This window comes from Leptonychotes weddellii, chromosome X (assembly GCF_054177405.1).
Source record: "Leptonychotes weddellii isolate Sample4059 chromosome X, ASM5417740v2, whole genome shotgun sequence".
NCBI classification, from domain to species: domain Eukaryota; kingdom Metazoa; phylum Chordata; class Mammalia; order Carnivora; family Phocidae; genus Leptonychotes; species Leptonychotes weddellii.
Genome location: NC_138385.1, coordinates 69,575,472 through 69,596,465, shown reverse-complemented (window position 1 = coordinate 69,596,465; position 20,994 = coordinate 69,575,472). Strand labels below are relative to the sequence as shown.

Sequence of the window (20,994 nt, the reverse complement as noted above, 5' to 3'; positions counted from 1 at the left end):
CTAACAGTGTAGCTGTTAGCGCCGTCTGTCTGCCTTGAGAGACTCGCAGCTGGCCCGAGGCTCGAATGGGTGCCGCTGTTGACTGGCAGACAGTGTGAATTGGCGGGGCGGGGCCGGGGGGGGTCGGGGTCTGACTAAACAGTCGTCTGTGGTGATGGACCCATTGTCTGATTTGAGTCTGGGGACCGGCTGAGCAGCTGTACGTGGCGACAGTCCCATCTTGGGAGTCACGGGCTGCTTGGGGTTAAAATGTGGTGACGACTGACTGACGGTGGTAACTGGGGGTCTGACAGGACGGAGAATCCCCCGTGCGGCTGGCTGACAACGTGATTGGCTGACAGCGTGACAGACAGACTGGCGGACGGGCAGGGCCTCCGGCAACCTTAGTTGCCTCCGCCGCCGCCGCCCAGACGCACTCTGGGAAAGCGCTGGCGAGCATCCGCCTTCGGGACCGAGCGGGGTGGCGGGGAGGGGTCCGGTCACGGCTCGCCGGTTGGTCCGCGCGGGCGCTGCTCGCGGCGCCGCGCGGCCAATAGGCTGCGCGTTCTCGGCCACGCCCGCGCGAGCTCTCTTCTCGCGAGGCCGGTTAGGCCCGAATGTCGTTAGCCGTGGGGAAAGATGGCGGAAAATTTAAAAGGTGAAGCAGTGGCGGCAGCGGCGCGGGCCTGCTGGCCGGGCCGGGTGGGCTGGAGGGGTGGCGTTGAGGGCTCGGGGCCCCGGCGTCCGAGGCCACGGAGCCGGGAGCCGGAAGCCTGGCGCGGAAAGGATGGGGCTCAGGGAGCCCGGGCCTGGCGCGCGGGGCTGGGCGGGGCTGAGGGGAGGGGGCGCGTGCCTCGGAACGCGGCGGGCGCGGGGCTAAGTGGGGGACGCGGGAGGGGGGCGCGCGCCTCTGATCGCGACCAGTCGGCGCGCGCACGCGCGGGGGCTTGTCGGGGAGGCCGCGCCCGCGCGCGGGAAAATCGGCCGCCGGTGACCGTTACCCGGTTGGTGTCCACGCGAGACGCCGGAAGGGGAGGGAAGGGAAGGGGACGGACCTCTTTTCAGAGTGGGGGTACAGAGGACTCTTCAGGGTGAGGGCACCTCCTTTCCGCGTGATGGGGAAAGGGTTTGCTGTAGAGAAGACTCCCCTGGGAAGAGGGGAAAGGGGCTTCTCTAATAGGAGAGCTGGACTCCCTCGTGTGCAGGGGAAGTGGGGTGACTTTTCCAGTATGTTGGGGAGGGTGGGCTCCTCTGGGTGAGAAAAGCTGCGGGGAGGATGGGTTCCACGGTGTGAGGGGGACCTCTGAGGGGTAGGAATCCACCTGTGGTCGGTGCGGAGCCAGCAGCTGGAGAGGTTAGTTGGGACCACTTTAGTGGGTTTCGAATGCAAGTTAAGGGGTTTGAAAGGGAGGGGCATCATAGGGAGAGGAAAGCGTGGGCACAGGCTGAGTCTCCACTAGGCCTGCCTAAGTGGGGGGGGGGGGTGTACATGAAATAATTCTGCAAAGCTCTTGTACGTTTTCAGGTTGACGTCTAGAGTATTTCATTATGAGTTCCGATGTTTGATTTTTGTAATGGGAGGTAGGAAATATTAAAGATAGGATGAGGACTGACTGCATTTGGAATGAGTGTTCTATGGAATGATTTGATAAAATGGCTTCTAAAGCACATTGTGCCTTGAATCAGAATTCTTTTTAAAAAAATCCGCATCTTAAAAATTTCTGATAGCCCCAGAAACATTCCAGGTATATTGAAAAGAATCGTCATTAACCTATGCTGTTTTGCTGATTCCTGAATTCAGAGCATACTCCTTTGGGTGGGCTTTACCCTTCACAGAAATGTAGATGAGACAGCCAAAATGCAGTGTGAAAAAATATACCTTGCAGGTTTAAGGGACCCAGGCTAATCATTCAAGGAAGCTTCCTGAAATCTAATACCATTCCACAATCTCTTCTTCCTAATTCTGAAAACTTAAGTTTGGCACCATTCAGTGGCAAAACTAGATGATAAGGTGGGACTGTCTTGCCTCTTTATTTCTCCTATTTAATGTAAAAATTCAGATTTTTTGCTGCAGAATTATTAATGTGTTTGATTATGGCTTGATGCCCCTGACCACACTGGGGGTGTTAGGTAGTGTCTGGGGCATACCTAGAACTACACTTGTAAAAATTAAAAAAAAAAAAAAAAAATCTGAATTCCTAAACACAACTAGCCCCAGGAGTTTCAGATAAGGGATTCCGGACCAGTCTTTCCAGTTAAGCCTTTGTTTGGTGCCTACAGGTTGTAATCCCATCCCCACCAGTTCCCCTGGGGCAATGCACCCTACTGAGATGGGGGGGGTTTGTTCTCTTTATTTTGCAAAGTGGGGAGAGGGATGATTAGGTCCTGAACCCTAGGCCCGTTTGCGGGCAGTTTTAGGAATAGTATGGAGGGAGTTGGAAGCTCTGGGAATAGATTCCTTTAGGATAATCCATCCAGCAGATCCCACTTTGAGGCCTACTGCTCCAGGGGTAGCCTTGGAATGAGCACTGGGGTTGAAGAAGTGGCACATTTTTGTTGTAGAAGGGTGTCAGCATTGGGAAGGCCTGTGGATTAAATCTCACTGACTCTGAGGCAGTCCTTTGGAAGTCCCAGAGAGGATTTGGGGTCCCCTTTGACCCATGGCTTCGCCAGGATGCCCATTAAGTTCTTTCTGCTCTCCGTGTTCTAGGCTGCAGTGTGTGTTGCAAGTCTTCTTGGAATCAGCTACAGGACCTGTGCCGCCTGGCCAAGCTCTCCTGCCCTGCCCTCGGCATCTCCAAGAGGAATCTCTATGACTTTGAAGTCGAGTACCTGTGTGATTACAAGAAGATCCGCGTGAGTCTGGGGTGACCTTGGCCAGGGCAGGGGTGTCTCAAGGAAGATGGCTTGCTGCCCCTTTGCCCCCACCCCCACTGCCTGCATCTGTTTCCAAAGGGAATTTTCTCCTCTAATCTTAAAAAATTAGGTTTAGTAGGACTTCTTATCATCCTCATTTTGCAGGTGAGGAAACGAGGTGGCTTTCTCAGGGGGGTAGGAGCCAGAATGAATCCCCAACTAAGTCTCTCTTCCCACCTCCATAGGAATACAAACCAGTTGCAAAGATTGAGGTGCTGAGCCCAGGAAGGGAGCGGATGATAGCTAGCAATTATTGAGCACTTTCAGTGTGCTGGGCACTTCCTCTCAGAAACTCATTTAATCCCCCCAGCAACACTGTGAAATGGGAACTGTTACCATTGCCAGAGGAGGCAACAGCAGGATAAAGAGAACATACTAGAACCAGTATGGTTGGGTTCAAATTTTGGCCCTGTAGCCCTGGGATACTTACCCACATTCTCTGTGGTTCATTTTCTTCATCCGTAAAATGGAGATGACTAGTAGTATCTAGCTCATACAGAGTTGTGAGGGTTAAATTAGTTAATAAAACGTTGAAGTTACTTAGAATAGTACCTGCTGTGTACAGAATGCTAGAAAAATGTCAGCTTTTTTTTTTTCTTATTTATAGATGAGGAAACTGAGGGTCAGCAAAGTTAAATAACTTGCGAAGGCCACCTGGCCAAGGAGCTGCAGATTCAGAATTTGTACACAGTGTGTCTACCTGTAGAATCTGTGTGGTTAAATAGTATTCTCTAGCTGCTCTCTGCAAGAAAATATCCCTCTGCCGCCTGAGTGGAGAACAGACTAGGGGCAAGGGTGGGACTGGGGAGACTGGTGAGGAGGCCTATTACCTTCTAATTCAGGCGAGCGATGATGGGGGTGGCAATGACGTTGGTTTGAAGTTGTTGGATTCTGGATGTAGTTTGAAGGTGAGGCTGACAGGAGTTGCTGAGGGTGGATGTGGGGACTAAGAAAGTTGTGACTCCCAAGGGTTGGGGCCTGAACAGCTAGAAGGAGGGGGCTGATGAGAGGGAAGATAGAGGAGGGAGTAGATTAGATTAAAACTTGGAATTTGGACAGTGGTAGCGGGGAGTGTGGGATTTGAACCTAGGGATCCTCAGGCTAGAGCCCGCGCTTTGTAACCACTGCATAGAGTCATTCCAGAAAAGGTGCCGGGAGTGGTTTGGGTCCGATCCACCAGCTTTGGGATGGAAGTCCCACAAGGGCTGGGCCAAGGGTATGGCCGCTTACGGTGCCCCCATCCCCTGGTCCCCCCAACAGGAACAAGAGTATTACCTGGTAAAATGGCGTGGATACCCAGACTCCGAGAGCACCTGGGAGCCACGGCAGAATCTCAAGTGCGTGCGCATTCTCAAGCAGTTCCACAAGGACTTAGAAAGGGAGCTGCTCCGGCGGCACCACCGGTCAAAGCCCCCCCGGCACCTGGACCCAAGCTTGGCCAACTACCTGGTACAGAAGGCCAAGCAGAGGCGGGCGCTCCGGCGCTGGGAGCAGGAGCTCAATGCCAAGCGCAGCCACCTGGGACGCATCACCGTGGAGAACGAGGTGGACCTGGACGGCCCCCCGCGGGCTTTCGTATACATCAACGAGTACCGTGTGGGTGAGGGCATCACCCTCAACCAGGTGGCGGTGGGCTGCGAGTGCCAGGACTGTCTGTGGGCCCCCGCTGGAGGCTGCTGCCCCGGGGCGTCCCTGCACAAGTTTGCCTACAACGACCAGGGTCAGGTGCGGCTGCGCGCCGGCCTGCCCATCTACGAGTGCAACTCCCGCTGCCGCTGCGGCTATGACTGCCCCAACCGCGTGGTGCAGAAGGGCATCCGCTATGACCTCTGCATCTTCCGCACGGACGACGGGCGCGGCTGGGGCGTCCGCACGCTGGAGAAGATCCGCAAGAACAGCTTCGTCATGGAGTACGTGGGAGAGGTAGGGAGCCGGGCCCCGACGTGCGCGCGCGCGCGCGCGGGCAGCTCTTCCGGCCACATGCTCCCACCGCGTGCGCCCAGCTCGCCTCACTGTGTGCCTGCAGCTTCCCTGCTTTTCCTGTCCGGGGAAAGGTGGGGGGCGGTTGGCCTGAGTGTGACAGGGACTTCCTGGCAGGGGCGTGCGTTTCCAGCTGGTAGTTGAAAGCACAGCGAAATACTTCTGGACTGGGTTGCCTTCTTAAGGGTACCTGGCAAAGAGGGAGGCGGGAACCGAAATGCAGGCAGAGTTCCTTTTATCAGGCCATGTACTTCAGCATAGGGTTGCGTCACCTGGAAAGGCTCCACTTCTCATTTCGCAAGGGTTCAGCTTACCACCAAGCAGTGTCTGACCAGGAGGAGCGCCTTTTACTACTCGGAACACGCACACTCTGGAGTAGGACGTAGACATGCCTTACGTTGGCTGCCTCTTCCTCCAGACTTGCAGGACACTGGGGACAGGCCAGGTATACAGTTGACCCTGGAACAACATGGTGGGGGGGCGGTAGTTAGGGGCACCGACCCTGCGTAGTCAAATCGGCCTGTAACTTCTGACTCCCCAGAAACTTAGCAACTACTAGTAGCCTACTGTTGACCTTACCGATGACATAAACAGTGGATTGATACATACTTTATATGTTGTATGTATTAGATAATGTATTCTTACGGTGAAGTCAGCTAGAGAAAAGAAAATGTTAAGACAGTCATGAGGAAGAGAAAATAACACTTACAGTACTATACTGTATTTATCGAAAAAAATCTGCCTGTAAGTGGGCCCATCTAGTTCAAACTTGTGTTGTTCAAGGGTCAGCTGGACTAGGCAGGCTAGCTGCCATACCATATAACCCCCAAATCTTAGTGGCTTCACACATTCGAAGTCTCTTCGCTCCTGTGTCAGGCCAGCATGGGTATTTGGGTAGTGTCCTTGCATACAGTGGCGTGGCCACCTAGGCTCCTTCCCTCTTGAGCCTTTGCTGTGCCTCAGAGCCGCCCCCTGATCCTCACTCTGCATCGCTGGCAAGTGGGCCGAGAATCGGGGTGGAAGGGGAGGGTGCTCATGGGCCAGGCTAGGACACAGTGCCCATCACTTCTGCCCACACTGACTGGCTGGAGCCAAGTCACTGGCCTCACCGTGGTGCGAGGGAGGCTGGGAAGTGTGACTCAGCCATGCGCCTAGGTGGAAAACAAAAGGAGTATGTGTGAATAACCCGCAAGTGTCTGTAACAGCAAGTGTCATGTTCTAAGGTAGGACGTGGTGTGCATTTGGGGTGGAGCAGTTCTTTTTATGTAGGACTGTCTCACGCATTGGGGAACAATTAACATCCCTGGACCTTGACCAGTTAGATCCGTGAGTGTGTTGTCATGGTGATAACCCCAGATACCTTTGTATTTCTTAGCAGTCTCTTAGGGGTGTGATATGGTTGGGAAGTGACAGAAATTGGCCTAAGGGACACACACCTGAAGGTGTCCACACTGTAGTAATGACACTGATGGAGAGGAGAGGCTCCCAATAATGAACCATAAAGCAGAGAGGGTCATAGCCTCAGGGGGCAGAGATGATGTAGAGGCGGAGCAGTCCACACCCTGACAGTCTAGACGAGAAGTCCACACTCAGATAATCTCGATGGTCTGGTGGAAGAAGTGTTCACACGTCGAAGGACCTGCCAGTCTGGAGGAGGGAGTAGGTGGCCATACCCCAGAGGGTTCCTGACAGTCTGGGGCAGGGGGCCTGACAATTTGTGGGAGGAGGTGTCTCCGTCCCAGAGTGACCTGGAGGAGAAGAGCGAGCTCTCCACACTCCACAGGACCCTGGCAGTCCAACTTAGGAAGTGTCTACACCCACACTGTCCTGACAGTCAGGAAAAAGCAGCATCCTCACCCCCGAGGGATCGGGACAGTCTGAAGGAGATCACGTCTACACTTAAGAGAACTCCCAACAGCCTGGAGAAAGTGTCCATACCCCCAGTGTCCTGACACTCTGGGGGGATGTATCCAGACCTCCAAGGGATGCTAACAGTGGAGGAGATGTTAACAGCCTAGAGGGGTGTCACCAGTCTGAAGGAGGACATGTGCACACTCCAGAGCCCCTGACAGTCTGGAGGTGTCCAGCCCCCACAGGAGCCCGCCAGTTCTAGAGGAAGTCCGGGAGAAGGGAGTGTCTCCAGCCTCACTGTACTGACAGTCTTGAGGAAAAGCTCTTTACAACACAGAGGATCCTGACAGGTGAAGAGGAGGGAGAGTCTGCAGCCCCCGAGTACTCCAGAGTCCCCTGGTCAGGGTGCTGTTCTGGCTGTTCTTCCTTAGTGTCTGTCCTGTTCCATGCTGTAAAAACATTGGGGCCTTCAGGGCTTCTCACCCCTGTCCCCCCTCTTCCCGCTCCACAAACACTCTCCTTAAGCTATTTCTTGGCCTCCTTCCTGCCATGTTCTGTGACTTCCAGGCCCAGTTCTGACACTCTCAGACCCGTGGGGCCTCCTGATGGCACCATAGGTCCCCAAACGCTGCCAAAGCCAAACTCCTCTTCGTGCATCCCCTGTGAGGAGGCAGCAGAGCCAAATGGTCAGGAGGTTGGAGCCGAGCTCCCACCACTGAGCGGCAGGCACTACCCTTTTTGTGTTTCAGTTTCCCAATCTGTAGAATGGGAATGGTAATAGCACCCACATCATTCACTTGTTACAAGAATTAAATGAGTTATGATGTGTGAAGCACTTGGAAGAAGCACTTGAACAGCAAGTCTTCAAAAGATGTCAGCCGTTACAGTCTACAAGTCAGAAAACCCAAAGTCTTTGGTAGCCCATATGGCCAGAAAACCCAGCCAGACCTGATCTGGGCCTGATTTGTAGCCTAGTTATCCCACTTGGGGTGCATATTCATAGATTTCATTATAGGAGTATTCATTCACTCGGTTACGTGGTGCTGTCCCAAACCCTACCTGGTGTCCCATAATCGAGGGCAGGCACCCCATATCTGGTCGCCAAGCTATCCTACAATCTGGACACGACATGTGCCCTCCCACCTCTGCACCAGTGGTCCCTCCACGCGAGCTGCCCGTCCTCTCCTTTGGACCCTTCCATGTTCCATCAGAACATCCACCCTCGCCCAGCAGAGAACAACAGCCTAGCTTATCCAATCTAAGACCTGCATTTGCTTCATATTTTACCAACCCCGAAACGAAGGTGCGTATCAGTTTAATTAAATGACGGTACGTCATCATTTAATTAGCAGTGTTTCCTTTCTCGGGAAAGGGCACATAAAAATAAGGGAGCGTGTTCGACTGGGATAGGACTGGTTGGTACTCATAACCATTCCTAACAGTGCTCAGTGTCAAGAACAGAAACATCGTTCCCGTCCCTGATTGCGCTGGAGCTTGACAGCAGCCCCCGTCAGGTTGGTGTTACCGTCGTGGTCATCCCCATTCTACAGACGAGAGCCGAGGCTCAGAGAGAGAGAGTAACGTGCCTCAGAGTCACCAAGCTAACAAAGTGGGTAAAAAAAAGGCCCAAGTGTCTAAAACTGGTGTGCTTCCAGACCTGGTGGAGGGTTTTGTTTTGTTTTGTTTTTGTTTTTTTGGCCGAGGCAGTAGGCAGAAGGAGAGAACATTCAGGATCCCCTATCCAGATGGGGGCAGGGCAGCGGCTGGACTCCGGAGTCTTCTGGGTCCTGTTCACTGTCAACACCCTTTCCAGGCTGCCAGCTTCTAGCCTATCTGTCTTCCCCAGTCATTCTGGAGAGCTGCTAGGGAGCAGGGACGTGGCCTGCTCTGTTCCCGAGTTTTCAGGGTAGACCTGCCCTTACTGAGTGGGCCTGGGAAGAAGACTGGAGAAGGAGCCGTTTGTGGCCTGGAGGGCTCCCCGTGTGACTCACTCTCGGTGAGACTCGGGAAGCAGGTAGAGGCAGAACAGGCGGGAAGATGGAGACCGGGAGGATGTGGAAAGGAGAAAGCTGGCTCAGACACCACCCAGCAGGCTCGCGAGCCAGCGGAGGCTGCCCTTCAGTCCCAGGCCTTCGGAGAGCTTCGGGGAGGCGGCAGCTTCCGCACGGCCACCGGGGGTCGGGAGGCCCAGGAAGGCAGCAGAGAAGTAACAGCCGTTGTGCCGACTCCACAAGGAGCGTGTGTTCTCGGGAGGTGGATGGAGACTGACCTTGATGTACTCCTCCTCGGAACACTTCTGTGGCTCCTGTTGTGTCCCTCGGGAGACACTGGTGTCAAAGCTCTTTTGTGACCTGTAGCTTGCTTTAGATGCCGTATTGCTTTTCTCCTGCCCTGGGACCCCGAAGCACTGGGTTTCCTAATCAGCATCTTGCACTGCGGGCATCTGAGTCCGTCTCTCTTTCACCAGACTGTGACCCCGGAGGGCCAGGGCCAAGCCTGGTTCCTGTTGTCTCCCCTGAGCCACCCAACTGGGACTGCAGTGGGCACCCCCCTGCAGACACGGGCCCCTGAGTGCTGGGACCAGGCACAGGGTAGGCCTCCTAAAAACCCACGAAATCAACAAGTGAACGAACAAGCACACATTTGGAGCGTGGGCGAGCCAGGTTCCTCGGAATGGAGCTGGAGTGCGGGGCAGTGAGCCGTGTGGCCTGAGGGGCAGACCTTGGTCTTCTCAAGGCACTGACGAGGATTTGGCCGGGAGCAGAGACCGGAGGTGCTGGTGTAAGAGGCAGGGAGGAGACGGCGAGGACTCCAGCGCGGCCGTCCAGGACGGAGGAAGTGGAGGGTGGTCGTGGCTGGCGTGAGGGTGAGCGAGCCAGGAAGCCAGGGCAGGTCTGGGCTTGCGTCGTGTGGCAGGGGTGGTGGTGGCCAGTGGGTCTCTGACGAAAGGAGAGGGAAGAAGGGGTGTGTGGGGGGCAGAGTGTTTGAGTTGCCTCGAGGACCACCGCGGGACAGAGGATAGGTCACTGGGCTGGGCAGCTGAGTGAAAATAAAGGGTACTTGGGCGTTCCTGCTTTGCGCTGTGCGGGCGCTTGTCTCTCGAGGGGTGGGCAGAGGTAGCAGGAAGCTCAGGAGTGGAGAAGGAGATCTGCCCGGGCTGGAGGCAGCCCTCGGCTGAGGAGGGGGCAGGCTTGGGTCTCAGGGGACCATCCCCCAGAGCAGGGCGTGGTTGGCTCTGCTGCGGGATTACCAGGAGGCTGTGGTGGTTGGCCCAGGGGGAAGAGGGGCCGTGAGGGGTGGGGAGGCGGGGGCTTTCTAGGATAGCCAGGGACCCAGCTGGGCAGGAGGAGAGGTCTGCTGCTATCTTAGACCCCAGTTGCTGGCACCAGGTGGCATCAGGGCCGAGGGAGAGCACTCACCCGTGCTCTTGCCTCCTTTCTTTCACCCTCTGAGATTCTGGCCTTAGCTTCGTTCTTGCCATCTCAGACTCTCCACAAGGGTCTTGAGCTCTCTGGACCAGGGTCTGTCTGTTTTTGTTTTTTTTTTTTTTTTTAAGATTTTATTTATTTATTTGACAGAGACCGCGAGAGAGGGAACACAAGCAGGGGGGAGTGGGAGAGGGAGAGCAGGCTTCCCACAGAGCAAGGAGCCCGATGCGGGGCTCGATCCCAGGACCCCGGGATCATGACCTGAGCCGAAGGCAGACGCTTAATGACTGAGCCACCCAGGAGCCCCAAGGACCAGGGTCTTTCATACTAAGATTCTGTCCGTTTCTAAGTCTCTGCCTCCAGCTCACTTGTCTGAGTCTCTCTCCCCTTCATTCCGTCTCCCTTTCCCACCAGTCCAGGCCGCTTTCTCCTCTCCGTGCCCTCATGCCCGCGTCGCCTCGGGCCCCTTTGCGGCCTCTCCGTCCCCCAAACACCCACCGCTCTCTGTGAGCCCTGGGTCCTTTTCTTGCCCTTGAGCTCCTCCCCGTGTCTCATATGGGTCTCTCTCACTACTGGACCTTGTGGCCGGCTTCCGGGTACCAGTGAGAGACGCCATGCCCTCCAGAGGCCTGAGGAGGGGTGGGTGGCGGGCAGCTGAGGCCCAGCCCCCTTCTCAGGGTGCTGACAGACCCTCTGCATTGCAGCCCCTATGTGTCCATACCTGCTAACCCTGCTGAACCAGCCCCAGCTCTGCTCATCTGTTCTCCCGGCCCAGGGGAGGAGGGCGGGGGGGGGGTCAGGAACTCTGCTGGTTTTCATGAGCTGCCTTGGCCGCTCTCCCCTCTCTCATGGCCCTTTCCCAGATCATTACCTCAGAGGAGGCGGAGCGGCGGGGCCAGATCTACGACCGCCAGGGTGCCACCTACCTCTTCGACCTGGACTACGTGGAGGACGTGTACACCGTGGATGCCGCCTATTATGGCAACATCTCCCATTTTGTCAACCACAGTGTGGGTACCCAACAGGCGGGCGGGGGTCGGGAGGAGCAGGCTGGGGCCCCTCCTCACCCTCCCGCTGTTCTTTCTCGCCTAGTGTGACCCCAACCTCCAGGTGTACAACGTCTTCATAGACAACCTTGATGAGCGACTGCCCCGCATCGCTTTCTTTGCCACAAGAACCATCCGGGCAGGCGAGGAGCTCACCTTTGATTACAACATGCAAGGTGGGGGTGGCAAGGGACTGAGGGCAGGGGCACACAGTGACATGGGACACGAAGACCCCTCCCCGAGGAGCTTTAAGAGGCCCTTCCTGACTTTCAGTGTCCCATCTGGACTCCTGGACCTCTGCCTACCACTTGGGGGTCCCCTCATTTCCAACCCCTGAACCCCACCCCTGAGATACTCCTACAGACTTCTCCCAAGACTCCTGGGGGAGGATGTTTGGCTTAAGAGTTAAGACACTCCTCCTGATTTATCTGAATTTCCCCAGTGCCCCCAATCCTCCCCACTCGTAACCCCCTTGGCCTGGCTCATTCCAAGTGTTTAGACATTCTTGTGGCCTCCAACCAGTCCCCTTCTTGACAGACCACCTCCGAGACACTCAAGGGGGGGATCCTTGACAGGAGGGTTTAGGTGCCCCTCTGGATGTGTAGGTGACCATTCCTGACTTCTGATTTGGCCTTTCCCCTGACAGTACCCTGCCTCTCTCCAAAACCCCGAACCCCTGGCCATCTTTCCAACACCTGAACATCCCTCCAGTGCTGAGCCCTGGCCTTATCTCTAAACCACCAACCCCACAACTCCCTCCTGACCCAAATCCCAGATGTGCTCCCAGCACCCAAGATTCCTGGGTCTCATGGTGAAAAGGGCAGTGGGACACTTCACCTTGGCCTTCTAACAAGTCCCCTCCTCCCCCCCCCACCCTCCCTGGCTGTGAATCTACAGTGGATCCCGTGGACATGGAGAGCACCCGCATGGACTCCAACTTTGGCCTGGCCGGGCTCCCCGGCTCCCCCAAGAAGCGGGTCCGTATTGAATGCAAGTGTGGGACTGAATCCTGCCGCAAATACCTCTTCTAGCCCTTTGAAGTCTGAGGCCAGACTGCCAGTGGGGGCCTAAAGCCGCCCGCTCCACCCACCCACCGCTGCCCTCCTGTTGAGGAATGACTGCCAGGGCCTCCTGCCTCTACCTACCCCCACCTGCCCCGTGCTTGGGGATGTGGGGTTGTGGGGAGGACTGACCGACTCTAGGAGTCCCCTTTCCCCATCCCAGCCCCATCTGTGGGTTGCACTTACAAACCCCCACCCACCTTCAGAAGTAATTTTTCACCACCAGGACTTTCTGCGGTTGAGATTCATGGCCTATCAAGGAGGTCCGAGGGGTGAGCCCCAGCCTGGCCCCAGAACGGAAGGATGTTTATTTTTGCACCTGCTTCTGCCTGGAGCTTGAGGGGTCTGTTGCAGGCCCTCTTCCTACTGCCCCAAGGGTGTGGGGAAGCAGCCCCAGGGCAGGCTGACCTCAGAGCCCTGAGTTCCCAGCCCTCTTGTTTCCCCTGCCACAGAAACTTTGTGCAAGTGAAAGAAAGGGGATCCCTGGGGCTGGGGCTGGGGCTGGTTTCTGCTCCTGTGCTGGCTAGTGTTGGGCCTAAGAGCCAGAGGATCTCTTCTTCAGGGTTGCGCATCCGAGAAGTGGACACTCCCATGCTGCTGGAAGGGGGGTGGGCGCCCATGGCCCACTGACTAGTGAGGCGGGCAGGCCCGACTTTGCCAGCCCTGACGGTGGGCGGGCTCTCAAGTCGGCCTCCGGAGTGCGTATAGGAAGGTACCCGGGGCTCTTGACAGTGTGGAGGGTGCTGGGAGCCCTGACCTGGGCCGTGACGACTGCTGGGACTTCTGTGAGCTGGAACCAAGACCTAGCTAGGCTGTAGATAAGCACTTAGGACAAAAATGTGCATTGATGAGGTGCCAGGCACTGGGCAGAGCACCTGATCCACGTGGATTGTCTCAGGGAAGCCTTGGAAGCTATGGAGGTGGACCCCAGGAAAGGGCGCACGTGGCAGAAGGCAAAGTACAGGCCAAGAAGGGCAGGGGGGCAGGCCTGGTTTACCCGGGAGGGTACGGTAAGGTGAGGGAGGTCACCGCCGCCTGCCAGCCCTGGCCTCCAGGCCCTCTGCACTCACCTTGGGTTCACTGGTCTCAAAGGGACCCGCCCGCCAATAGACACAAGGCAGAGGCTTTGATGGCGGCCTTAACCCCTTGCTTCCCCTGTGAGGTCTTCTCTAGGAAGCCTTCCCTGACTACCTGTGCTCAGAGTGCCCCTACGTGAGACTGTGTGCCCTGCCGCCAGATGCCAGATCTGTGTGTGTGTCTGTGTGTCTGTCTGTGTCCGTGCTCCCTGCCCCCAGACTGACCTTCAGGCATGGACTGAATCTGATTCTCCTCTTGTATATCCCTTGGCCCTACCCAGCCTGGGGTGGGCATCAATAAAACAAATCAGTGACTGAACAAACCAAGGTGTGGGGATTGAAGACTTCGTGTAGGTGGGGGCCCGAGAAGGTGGGTGCTGGGGCACCCAGGAACGTTCTCAGACCGCAGCCATCGGCGGTAAGGGAGCTCGCCACGAGGAACCGCTTGCACCGTCGTCATAGATTGTGTGACCTAAAATAAGCTTGCTTTTTAAAATGCACTGAAAGAGCAAACTAAGTCTGGGCACCTGGGTGGCACAGTCGGCTGAGCGTCCGACTCTTGGTTTCAACTCAGGTCGTGATCTTGGGGTTGTGAGATGGAGCCCTGTGTCGGGCTCTGTGTTCAGTGCAGAGTCAGCTTGGGGTTCCCCCTCTGCCCCTCCCTGCTGCTCACTGGCGCACACTCTCTTCCAAATAAATAAATCTTAAAAAAAGAAACCAGATCTATTGCCGTCTAAATGAACCAACTGTTATCACTGGTCATAAAAATAAATACAGTAGAAATATAGAAATATAATTCGAGCTGGACCCTCCCTGCTCTCCGAGGCCTTGAACCCAAAGCCTACCTACTGCAGAGAAAAAAGTCTCTGCGTACTGGGAGAAGCTTTTTCCGCAGGTGGTTCTTGGGTGCCTGTGTGTGCCAAGGTAGAAAGCAGAGAACAGAGATGACATTCCCAGTAAGCTTGTTTTCATCACCTCTCAGGAGTGTGAGCCAGTGCCCTTTGCTTTGCTCAAGAGACCTCATACACAGTGACACAGATACCTATTTTGAAGACCTCACACACAGGTGACAGAATCCTAATTGGCTCAGAGACGTCACAGGGCACCTAGGACACAGGCTTCCAGACAGCTCATAGACCTCATTATACCTGGATACTGACCCTAGACCTCTGAGACTGCACACCCTGGGATACCTATCTCCGAGCAGCTCTGAGATCTTGCACCTGGACACAGACCCCAATTAACTCAGAGGCTGCACTGGAACTATGGGACAGACTCCCCAAGAGCGCCAAGACCTCGAACGTCACCTCATACACTGGGATTCAGAGCCCAAACCACATCAGAGAATGAGCTTTCTGGGCTAGAGATGCACAGACATCTCAGACTTCGCAACCTGGGATACTGCTACCCAAGCTATTTGGAGCCTTCACACCCTGATCGTCAACTCCCAAACTGTTTGGAGACCTCATAGCCTGGGGCAGACCCCCAAAAGTAGAGATGGGACACCCTGGACACAGACTGCCCAAACACTGAGACCTCATACTCTGAGCACAGCTCCCTAAATGATTCTGAATCCACTTACCTTGGACACAGACCCCCAGACTGCTCAGAGACACTCTGGAAAGTAGAGCACCAAACATCCCAGAGACCTCTCCCTAGAGCAGAGTGCCACAAACAACTCAGAGACTCAAGTCTTAGAAGCAGACCCCAAAAAGCATAGAGATCTCACAGCCCAGAAACAGACCCTGTTCAGAGAATTCCAAGCCTGGGAAACCCATCTATATACAGCTCAGTGACCCCACACTTTCTGGCACAGACCCCTAAATAGTTCACGGTCAGGACAGCCTAAGAAAGACTACCAAACTTAAGAGACCTCCCACTTTGTAACCCACACACCCAAAGAGCTCAGAGACCTGAAAATCTGATTACAGACCCTCCCCACACACACACACAAAGCTTCACAACTAGGGATAAAGACCCACAATTCCTCAGAGAACTTACAAACTGGAATAAAGATGAACAGACAGTTCAGAAACCCCACACCCTCTTCTCAGACCACCAGACCAACTCGGAGACCTCATGCCTTGAACAATACTAGAGAGCTCCAAAATCACATACACTGCAACACAGGCCCTAAACCAGCTCAGATATCTTGCACCCTTGACACAGATTCCTGCTCAGAGACATCACATACTGGACACAGATGTCCCCCCAATAGCTCAGAACCTTCATACACTGAGACATCCGCAAACAACTCAGAGGCCTTCCACTCCGGTTCACAGAAGAGCTCAGAGACCTGAAAACCTGGACACGAATCCTCTACGTAGCTCAGAGACTGCACACCCTGTAAGACCAACCACAAATAACTCAGATCACACATCCTGGATGTAGACTCCTAACAGTTTAGAAACCTCATATCCTAGGCTCACATCGCCAAATAGCTCAGAATCTTCAGACTCTCCACAGACCTCCAAATGATGCAGAAATATCACACCCTGAACTCAGACCCCTAAACCATTTATGGAACTCCCACTTTGTACTCCTATCCAGAAAGATTTCAGACCCCTGACACTCATGCACACAGATCACCAAAGAGCCTAGAAACCTCACCTTCTGTTCAAAGTCTGCCACAAACAGAGGAGAGACCCGGTAACTGGGACACAGTCCCACAACAGCTTAGGGATCTCACGTTGTGGACACAGGCTCTCAAATGACCCAGAGAACGTCTAACCCAGGAGGCAGACCCACAAACTGGCCAGACAGCTCACACATCAGACATGCCGTGCCAAAATGCTCGGAGTTAACAATCCTTACACCCTAGGGCACAAACGCACCCCCACCCCCAGCTCAGAGACCTAACAGCCTGGACAAAGACCCCCCCCCCACAAACACCCAAGAGATGTCATTAGTAAACAGAACCCCAAACCACTCAGAGACCTCAAACCCTGGAAACAGACCGCTAATAAGTCCAAGACCTCATACCATGGGAATGAGACTCTCCCAACAGGAGCTACACCTCACCCTTGGAAACACACCCCAACAGTTAGGAATCTCAACACCAAGGGATCCAGAGATCAGAGAGCTCACACTCTCGGTCACAGAGGGTAAAGCACCTCAGAGGCCCCCCAAAGTATAAAGACATCAGTAGGAAGTCCTTAAACTCGAAACAGATCCTGAAACTGCTCCGATAAATCAATCACACCCAAGGACAAAACCCACATCATAGAACTCATTCGCTGGGACATGGGCTCAAAACAGTTAGGAGGGGTTGAGCACAGATACTCAAACACACCTGAGTTCCCATATGAGGGTCACAGACCCCAAACAGCCCTGCCACCTCATACCTGAGAGGAGAGACTTCTAAGTAGTTCAGAGACACCATACTCTGCACAGACCATCACAGAGTTGAGAGATTTCACACACGGAATGAAGACCTCCAAACAGCTCAGAAAACTCACCAGCGGGGCACCCTCCTCCCCCCATGTAAAGCTCAGAGGCCATGACCCTGGAACAAATCCCAAATGAGTCTGATGTATCACACTCTGGGACGGAGACCTCCCAAAAGAAAGAGACTCTGCACCTGAAAATATCCCCCAAACATGTCAAGAAACTCTCAAACCAAAAGAGCTCAGGGACCAGTATTCTGAACACAGGGGCCACACAACTCAGAGATCATACAGTGTACACACAGCTGCCCAAACAGCTCTGTGAACTCACCCCTGGAATGCAGACCAGAAAAAGCTCAGAATCCTCAGATCTAGGATTCAGAAATCCTTCTGAGACTTAGGGTATAGACCTCAAAATATAATTCAGAGAATATGCTGGATACAGAGCATCAAAGAAATCAGAGACCTCAAATCGTGGGGCACATACACCGAAACGGATCAGGGACCTCACATCCTGGATGTACATACAAAACAGATCAGAGAATTTATATTCTAGGAAATACACACCCCCAATGAACAGACCTCACATCCTGTGACATACTCACAAATAGAACAAAAACCACACAAGCAGAGATAGACACCCACGAGTATTTCAGAGAAATAGCATCCAGGGACGTATACCCACAAACAGATCTTAGACCTCAATCCCTTGAGACATACGCACATAAAAATATCAGATACCTTCCATGCCGGGACATATACCCACAAACATTTCTGAGCGCTCATATCCTGGGAAATAAACTAAAGAATGGATCGGGGACTTCAGATATTGGGACCTACACCCACAAAGAGACCAGAGACTCAAAGCCTGGGACATAAACCCCAAACGCCTCAGAGACCTTACATGCTGAGACAAAGAAAAGGTAAAACCAGATGGCCCGAGAAACAGAACCTCAAACAGATCAGAGACCACACGCTGTTGACACACATACCAAGAACAGACCCTCACATCCTGAGACACACAACCACAAAGGGATCAGACGACCCCTATCTTGATGTGCACCCACAGACAAATCTGACATCCTGGGGCACGGACCCTCAGGGATGCCACGCCCTTGGACAAATACCCGCAGACAGGTAATACACAGAGAACTAGATGAAAGACCTCTCATCCTGCAACATAAATCCCAAAAAGTGGTCAGAGAACTCACGTCTTAGGACATATACCCACAGTCCTAACAGAGACATCATATCCTAAGACGCATCCACAAAACATCAGAGAGCATAGGCCATGGGATGTATGCCCACAGAGAGATCAGATATTGCCCACTGGGACACACATAGAAAAAGTGCAGAGAGGGGGGCACCTGGGTGGCTCAGTCGCTGAGTGGCTGCCTTCGGCTCAGGTCAGGGTCCCAGGGTCTTGGGATCGAGCCCTGCATCGGGCTCCCTGCTCGGCGGGAAGCCTGCTTCTCCCTCTCCCGCTCCCTCTGCTTGTGTTCCCTCTCTCGCTGTCTCTCTCTGTCAAATAAATAAAATCTGAAAAAAAAAAAAAAAAAAAAGAGCAGAGAGAGGCACATTCCAGGAAATACACTAAAATATCCTGGCGAATTCATCCACAAAAAGATTAGAGACCTTAAATGTTTGACAATACACATAAAGAGATCGGAGATATCACATCCTGGGACACAGAGTGACAAAATGCTCACAGACCTCACATGCTGGGAAACAGGCAAAGAAACGGATGAGAAACCTCACATCCTAGGACACACACCCTCGAAGAGTTCCCAGACATAAAGTCCTGCAAAATGCACCTCCAGACCATTCACAAACCTCACACCCTGGAACACACACAACGAACACAGAGACCTCATATCAGGGACTCTCCCCGCAGAGAGAATACAGATCCTGAGACACACACTCAGAAATGTATCGGTGCCCCGAAATCCTGGAAGACAGCCACACACACGTGGACAAACAGCTCAGGGAGCCCACATTCTGGAGCACAGAAAACAAAAAGACAGACCAGAGACTTCAAATCCACAATCAAGTCAGACACTCCACAAGCTGAAAAATGCACCCAGAAAATACACCAGATGGTAGACATGACATCTTACGGCATAACCCACGAAGAGACCAGAGGATTCATTGTTTCAGCTTCAAATCTCTTTCTTTCTCTCCCTCTCTGACCTCTGCTTTTGCCATCACATTGCTTTCTGTGACTACTTCCATCATCCCATGGCCCCCGTCTCAATGTCCATAGCCACTTAGTTCTCTGTGATTCCTAAAGGTCCTACCTCCCTCACATAGAGACATTTGTGATTAGAATGGGTCCTCCCGGGGAATCCAGGATAACCGCTCCATCTCACAGTGCTCCCTTAATACATATCTGCAAGATCCCTTTCTCCAGGTAAGACAACATATTAACAAGGTCCAGGAATGGGGTGAGCACGTATTTGGCGATCCATTATTTGACGAGACAGAACACACGTGCACAAAGAGAAAGCTCACCTCCTGGGACACAGGCACATGAAGTGCTTGAAGACTTCACATCTGGAGTTCCACACCTCCAAAGAGATCAGAGACCTTCCACCCTGGGACATACCTGCAGACTGTGAGAGAGCTAGCTACATTCTGAGACATACACCAGATGATGCCTAGAGTCCTCACACTCTGGGAATTAAACCTACAAAGATAGAAGAGAACCCACTCTCTGGGACATACACACCCAAAGAGAACAGGAACCTGATTACGATGGGATATACACCTACACAAAGATCAGGGACCCACATTCTAGGACCCCCAAACAGACCAGACCTCTAACTCTGAGACACACACACACCAAAAGAGCAGAAAAGCAGCCCACATTCACACACTCACACACACACACACACACACACCAGGGACCTCACACACTGGGACACAGAAACACAAAGAGAACAGACCTCATGCCCTTTACCAACACACCCAAGGAGATGACACACTCCCCTATGTGACGTACATGCACCATCAGATCAAAGACCTGATCTGAGAAACACAACCCAAACCACACCAGACACCTTCCATCCTGCGACATGAACCAACCAACAGGTTATGGACCCCACACGCTGGTAAATGCATCCAGATAAATTTGGACACCTGAAATCTTGGGGCTTACAGTCTCGAGATCAGAGAGCTCAGATCCTGGGATACAGGCCCACAAACAGAGATCCTCCCATAAAGAGGTAAAAGTGCACATGGACAGAAATACACTGAGAAACATCAGAGAGCTGGCAAAACGTGGGCCATGTACGCACCACCGGATCAGAGGCCTCCTATCTGAAACACAACCAGAATGAGCTTAGAAATCTCAAACCCTGGATATATAGACCTTAACAGATAAGAATGGCACTTCGTGGCCTCTACACCAACAAACAAATCAGAAACGCTCGCAAATGTCCGCATAAGGCATCAGACAACTGATGACCTGGACCGTAACACCCGCAAACAGCTCAGAGACCTAACACGCTGGGATGCGCATTCACAGAACATCACAGATCTCACATCCTGGCACACGCATCGAGAAAGAGATCAAAGAACTCACCTGGATAAAAACACCAGAAACATCAAACAAGTCAGACACCTCATACCCCTGTTCATTCACCAGTGAAAAGATCAAACGCTTCACATTATCAGACAAGTACCCACAAACAGATGAGGGAATTCCCATCATGGGATAGACGCCCTGCTTCATTCATGCTTCAGTCACCAGCAAGCATACCAGAGGCTTCCACACCACGAGACAGAGACAAACAAACAGATCCGGAAGGCTCGCATTCTAGGACATAATCCCAGAAACAGATCGAGCAAAAGGAAAGCACACGCACGAAGAGGTCAGAATCCTTACACCGTGAACACATGCACGACAGTTCAGAGAATTCACATCCTGGGCACTATCTACAAAACCCAGCTTCTCCTCTCCTACGACCATATACCCCAAAACGGCTGGGCCCACAAATTCTGGGACACACACTATTACAGAGATCAGAGACCTCACACCCTGGTCCATGCACCCGCACACGGAGCAGAGACCTCCCACCATCAGACACACACTCAGAGAGGTGTTCACATCCTTGGATGTGTGCCGACAACCAGATGGAGACCTCACCGTCTGGGACACTGCAGTCCTTTCTTCCTGACCCCCCATCATTTTTTTTTTTAAGAGAAGAAGGTTACAGGATGCCTGGCTGGCTCAGTCAGTAGAGCATGCGACTGGGCTGGAGCCTACTGAA

General features: G+C 53.5%; 1 protein-coding gene and 2 long non-coding RNA genes across 9 annotated transcripts in view; 1 reads left to right on the top strand and 2 right to left on the bottom strand.

Annotated features, from left to right (window-relative positions):
- Positions 1-429: 429 nt before the first annotated feature.
- On the top strand, positions 430-13,660 carry SUV39H1 (SUV39H1 histone lysine methyltransferase). Its single transcript, XM_006738368.3, has 6 exons — positions 430-637; positions 2,690-2,835; positions 4,156-4,818; positions 11,018-11,164; positions 11,247-11,376; positions 12,098-13,660. Exons 1-6 carry the CDS (start codon positions 619-621, stop codon positions 12,229-12,231), a joined length of 1,239 nt encoding a protein of 412 aa, XP_006738431.1. The 5' UTR covers positions 430-618; the 3' UTR covers positions 12,232-13,660.
- The window catches only part of LOC115942698 (uncharacterized), an 85,218-nt gene continuing 65,720 nt past the window's right edge, over positions 1,497-20,994 (bottom strand). For 2 of the 7 annotated variants that reach the window (XR_014141335.1, XR_014141339.1), the window contains 3 exons: positions 18,091-20,986; positions 4,171-5,334; positions 1,497-2,811 (listed from right to left, as the gene is read on the bottom strand). This is a non-coding gene — a long non-coding RNA (uncharacterized LOC115942698). Of the gene's footprint in view, positions 2,812-3,725; positions 3,896-4,170; positions 5,335-18,090; positions 20,990-20,994 lie in introns of all 7 variants that reach the window. The other 5 variants (XR_014141337.1, XR_014141340.1, XR_014141338.1 and 2 more) reach the window with 5 other exon arrangements.
- LOC145717860 (uncharacterized) lies at positions 6,056-18,069 on the bottom strand. Its single transcript, XR_014141342.1, has 3 exons — positions 17,190-18,069; positions 10,146-10,249; positions 6,056-9,665 (listed from the first exon to the last, which is right to left on the bottom strand). It is a non-coding gene; the product is annotated as an uncharacterized LOC145717860 (long non-coding RNA).

Bases quoted from the DNA above. Each gene is read 5' to 3' on its own strand.
- SUV39H1 (XM_006738368.3), top strand. The intron at 2,836-4,155 runs GTGAGTCTGGGG...TCCCCCCAACAG, and splicing joins GTGATTACAAGAAGATCCGC to GAACAAGAGTATTACCTGGT. The intron at 11,377-12,097 runs GTGGGGGTGGCA...GTGAATCTACAG, and splicing joins CTTTGATTACAACATGCAAG to TGGATCCCGTGGACATGGAG.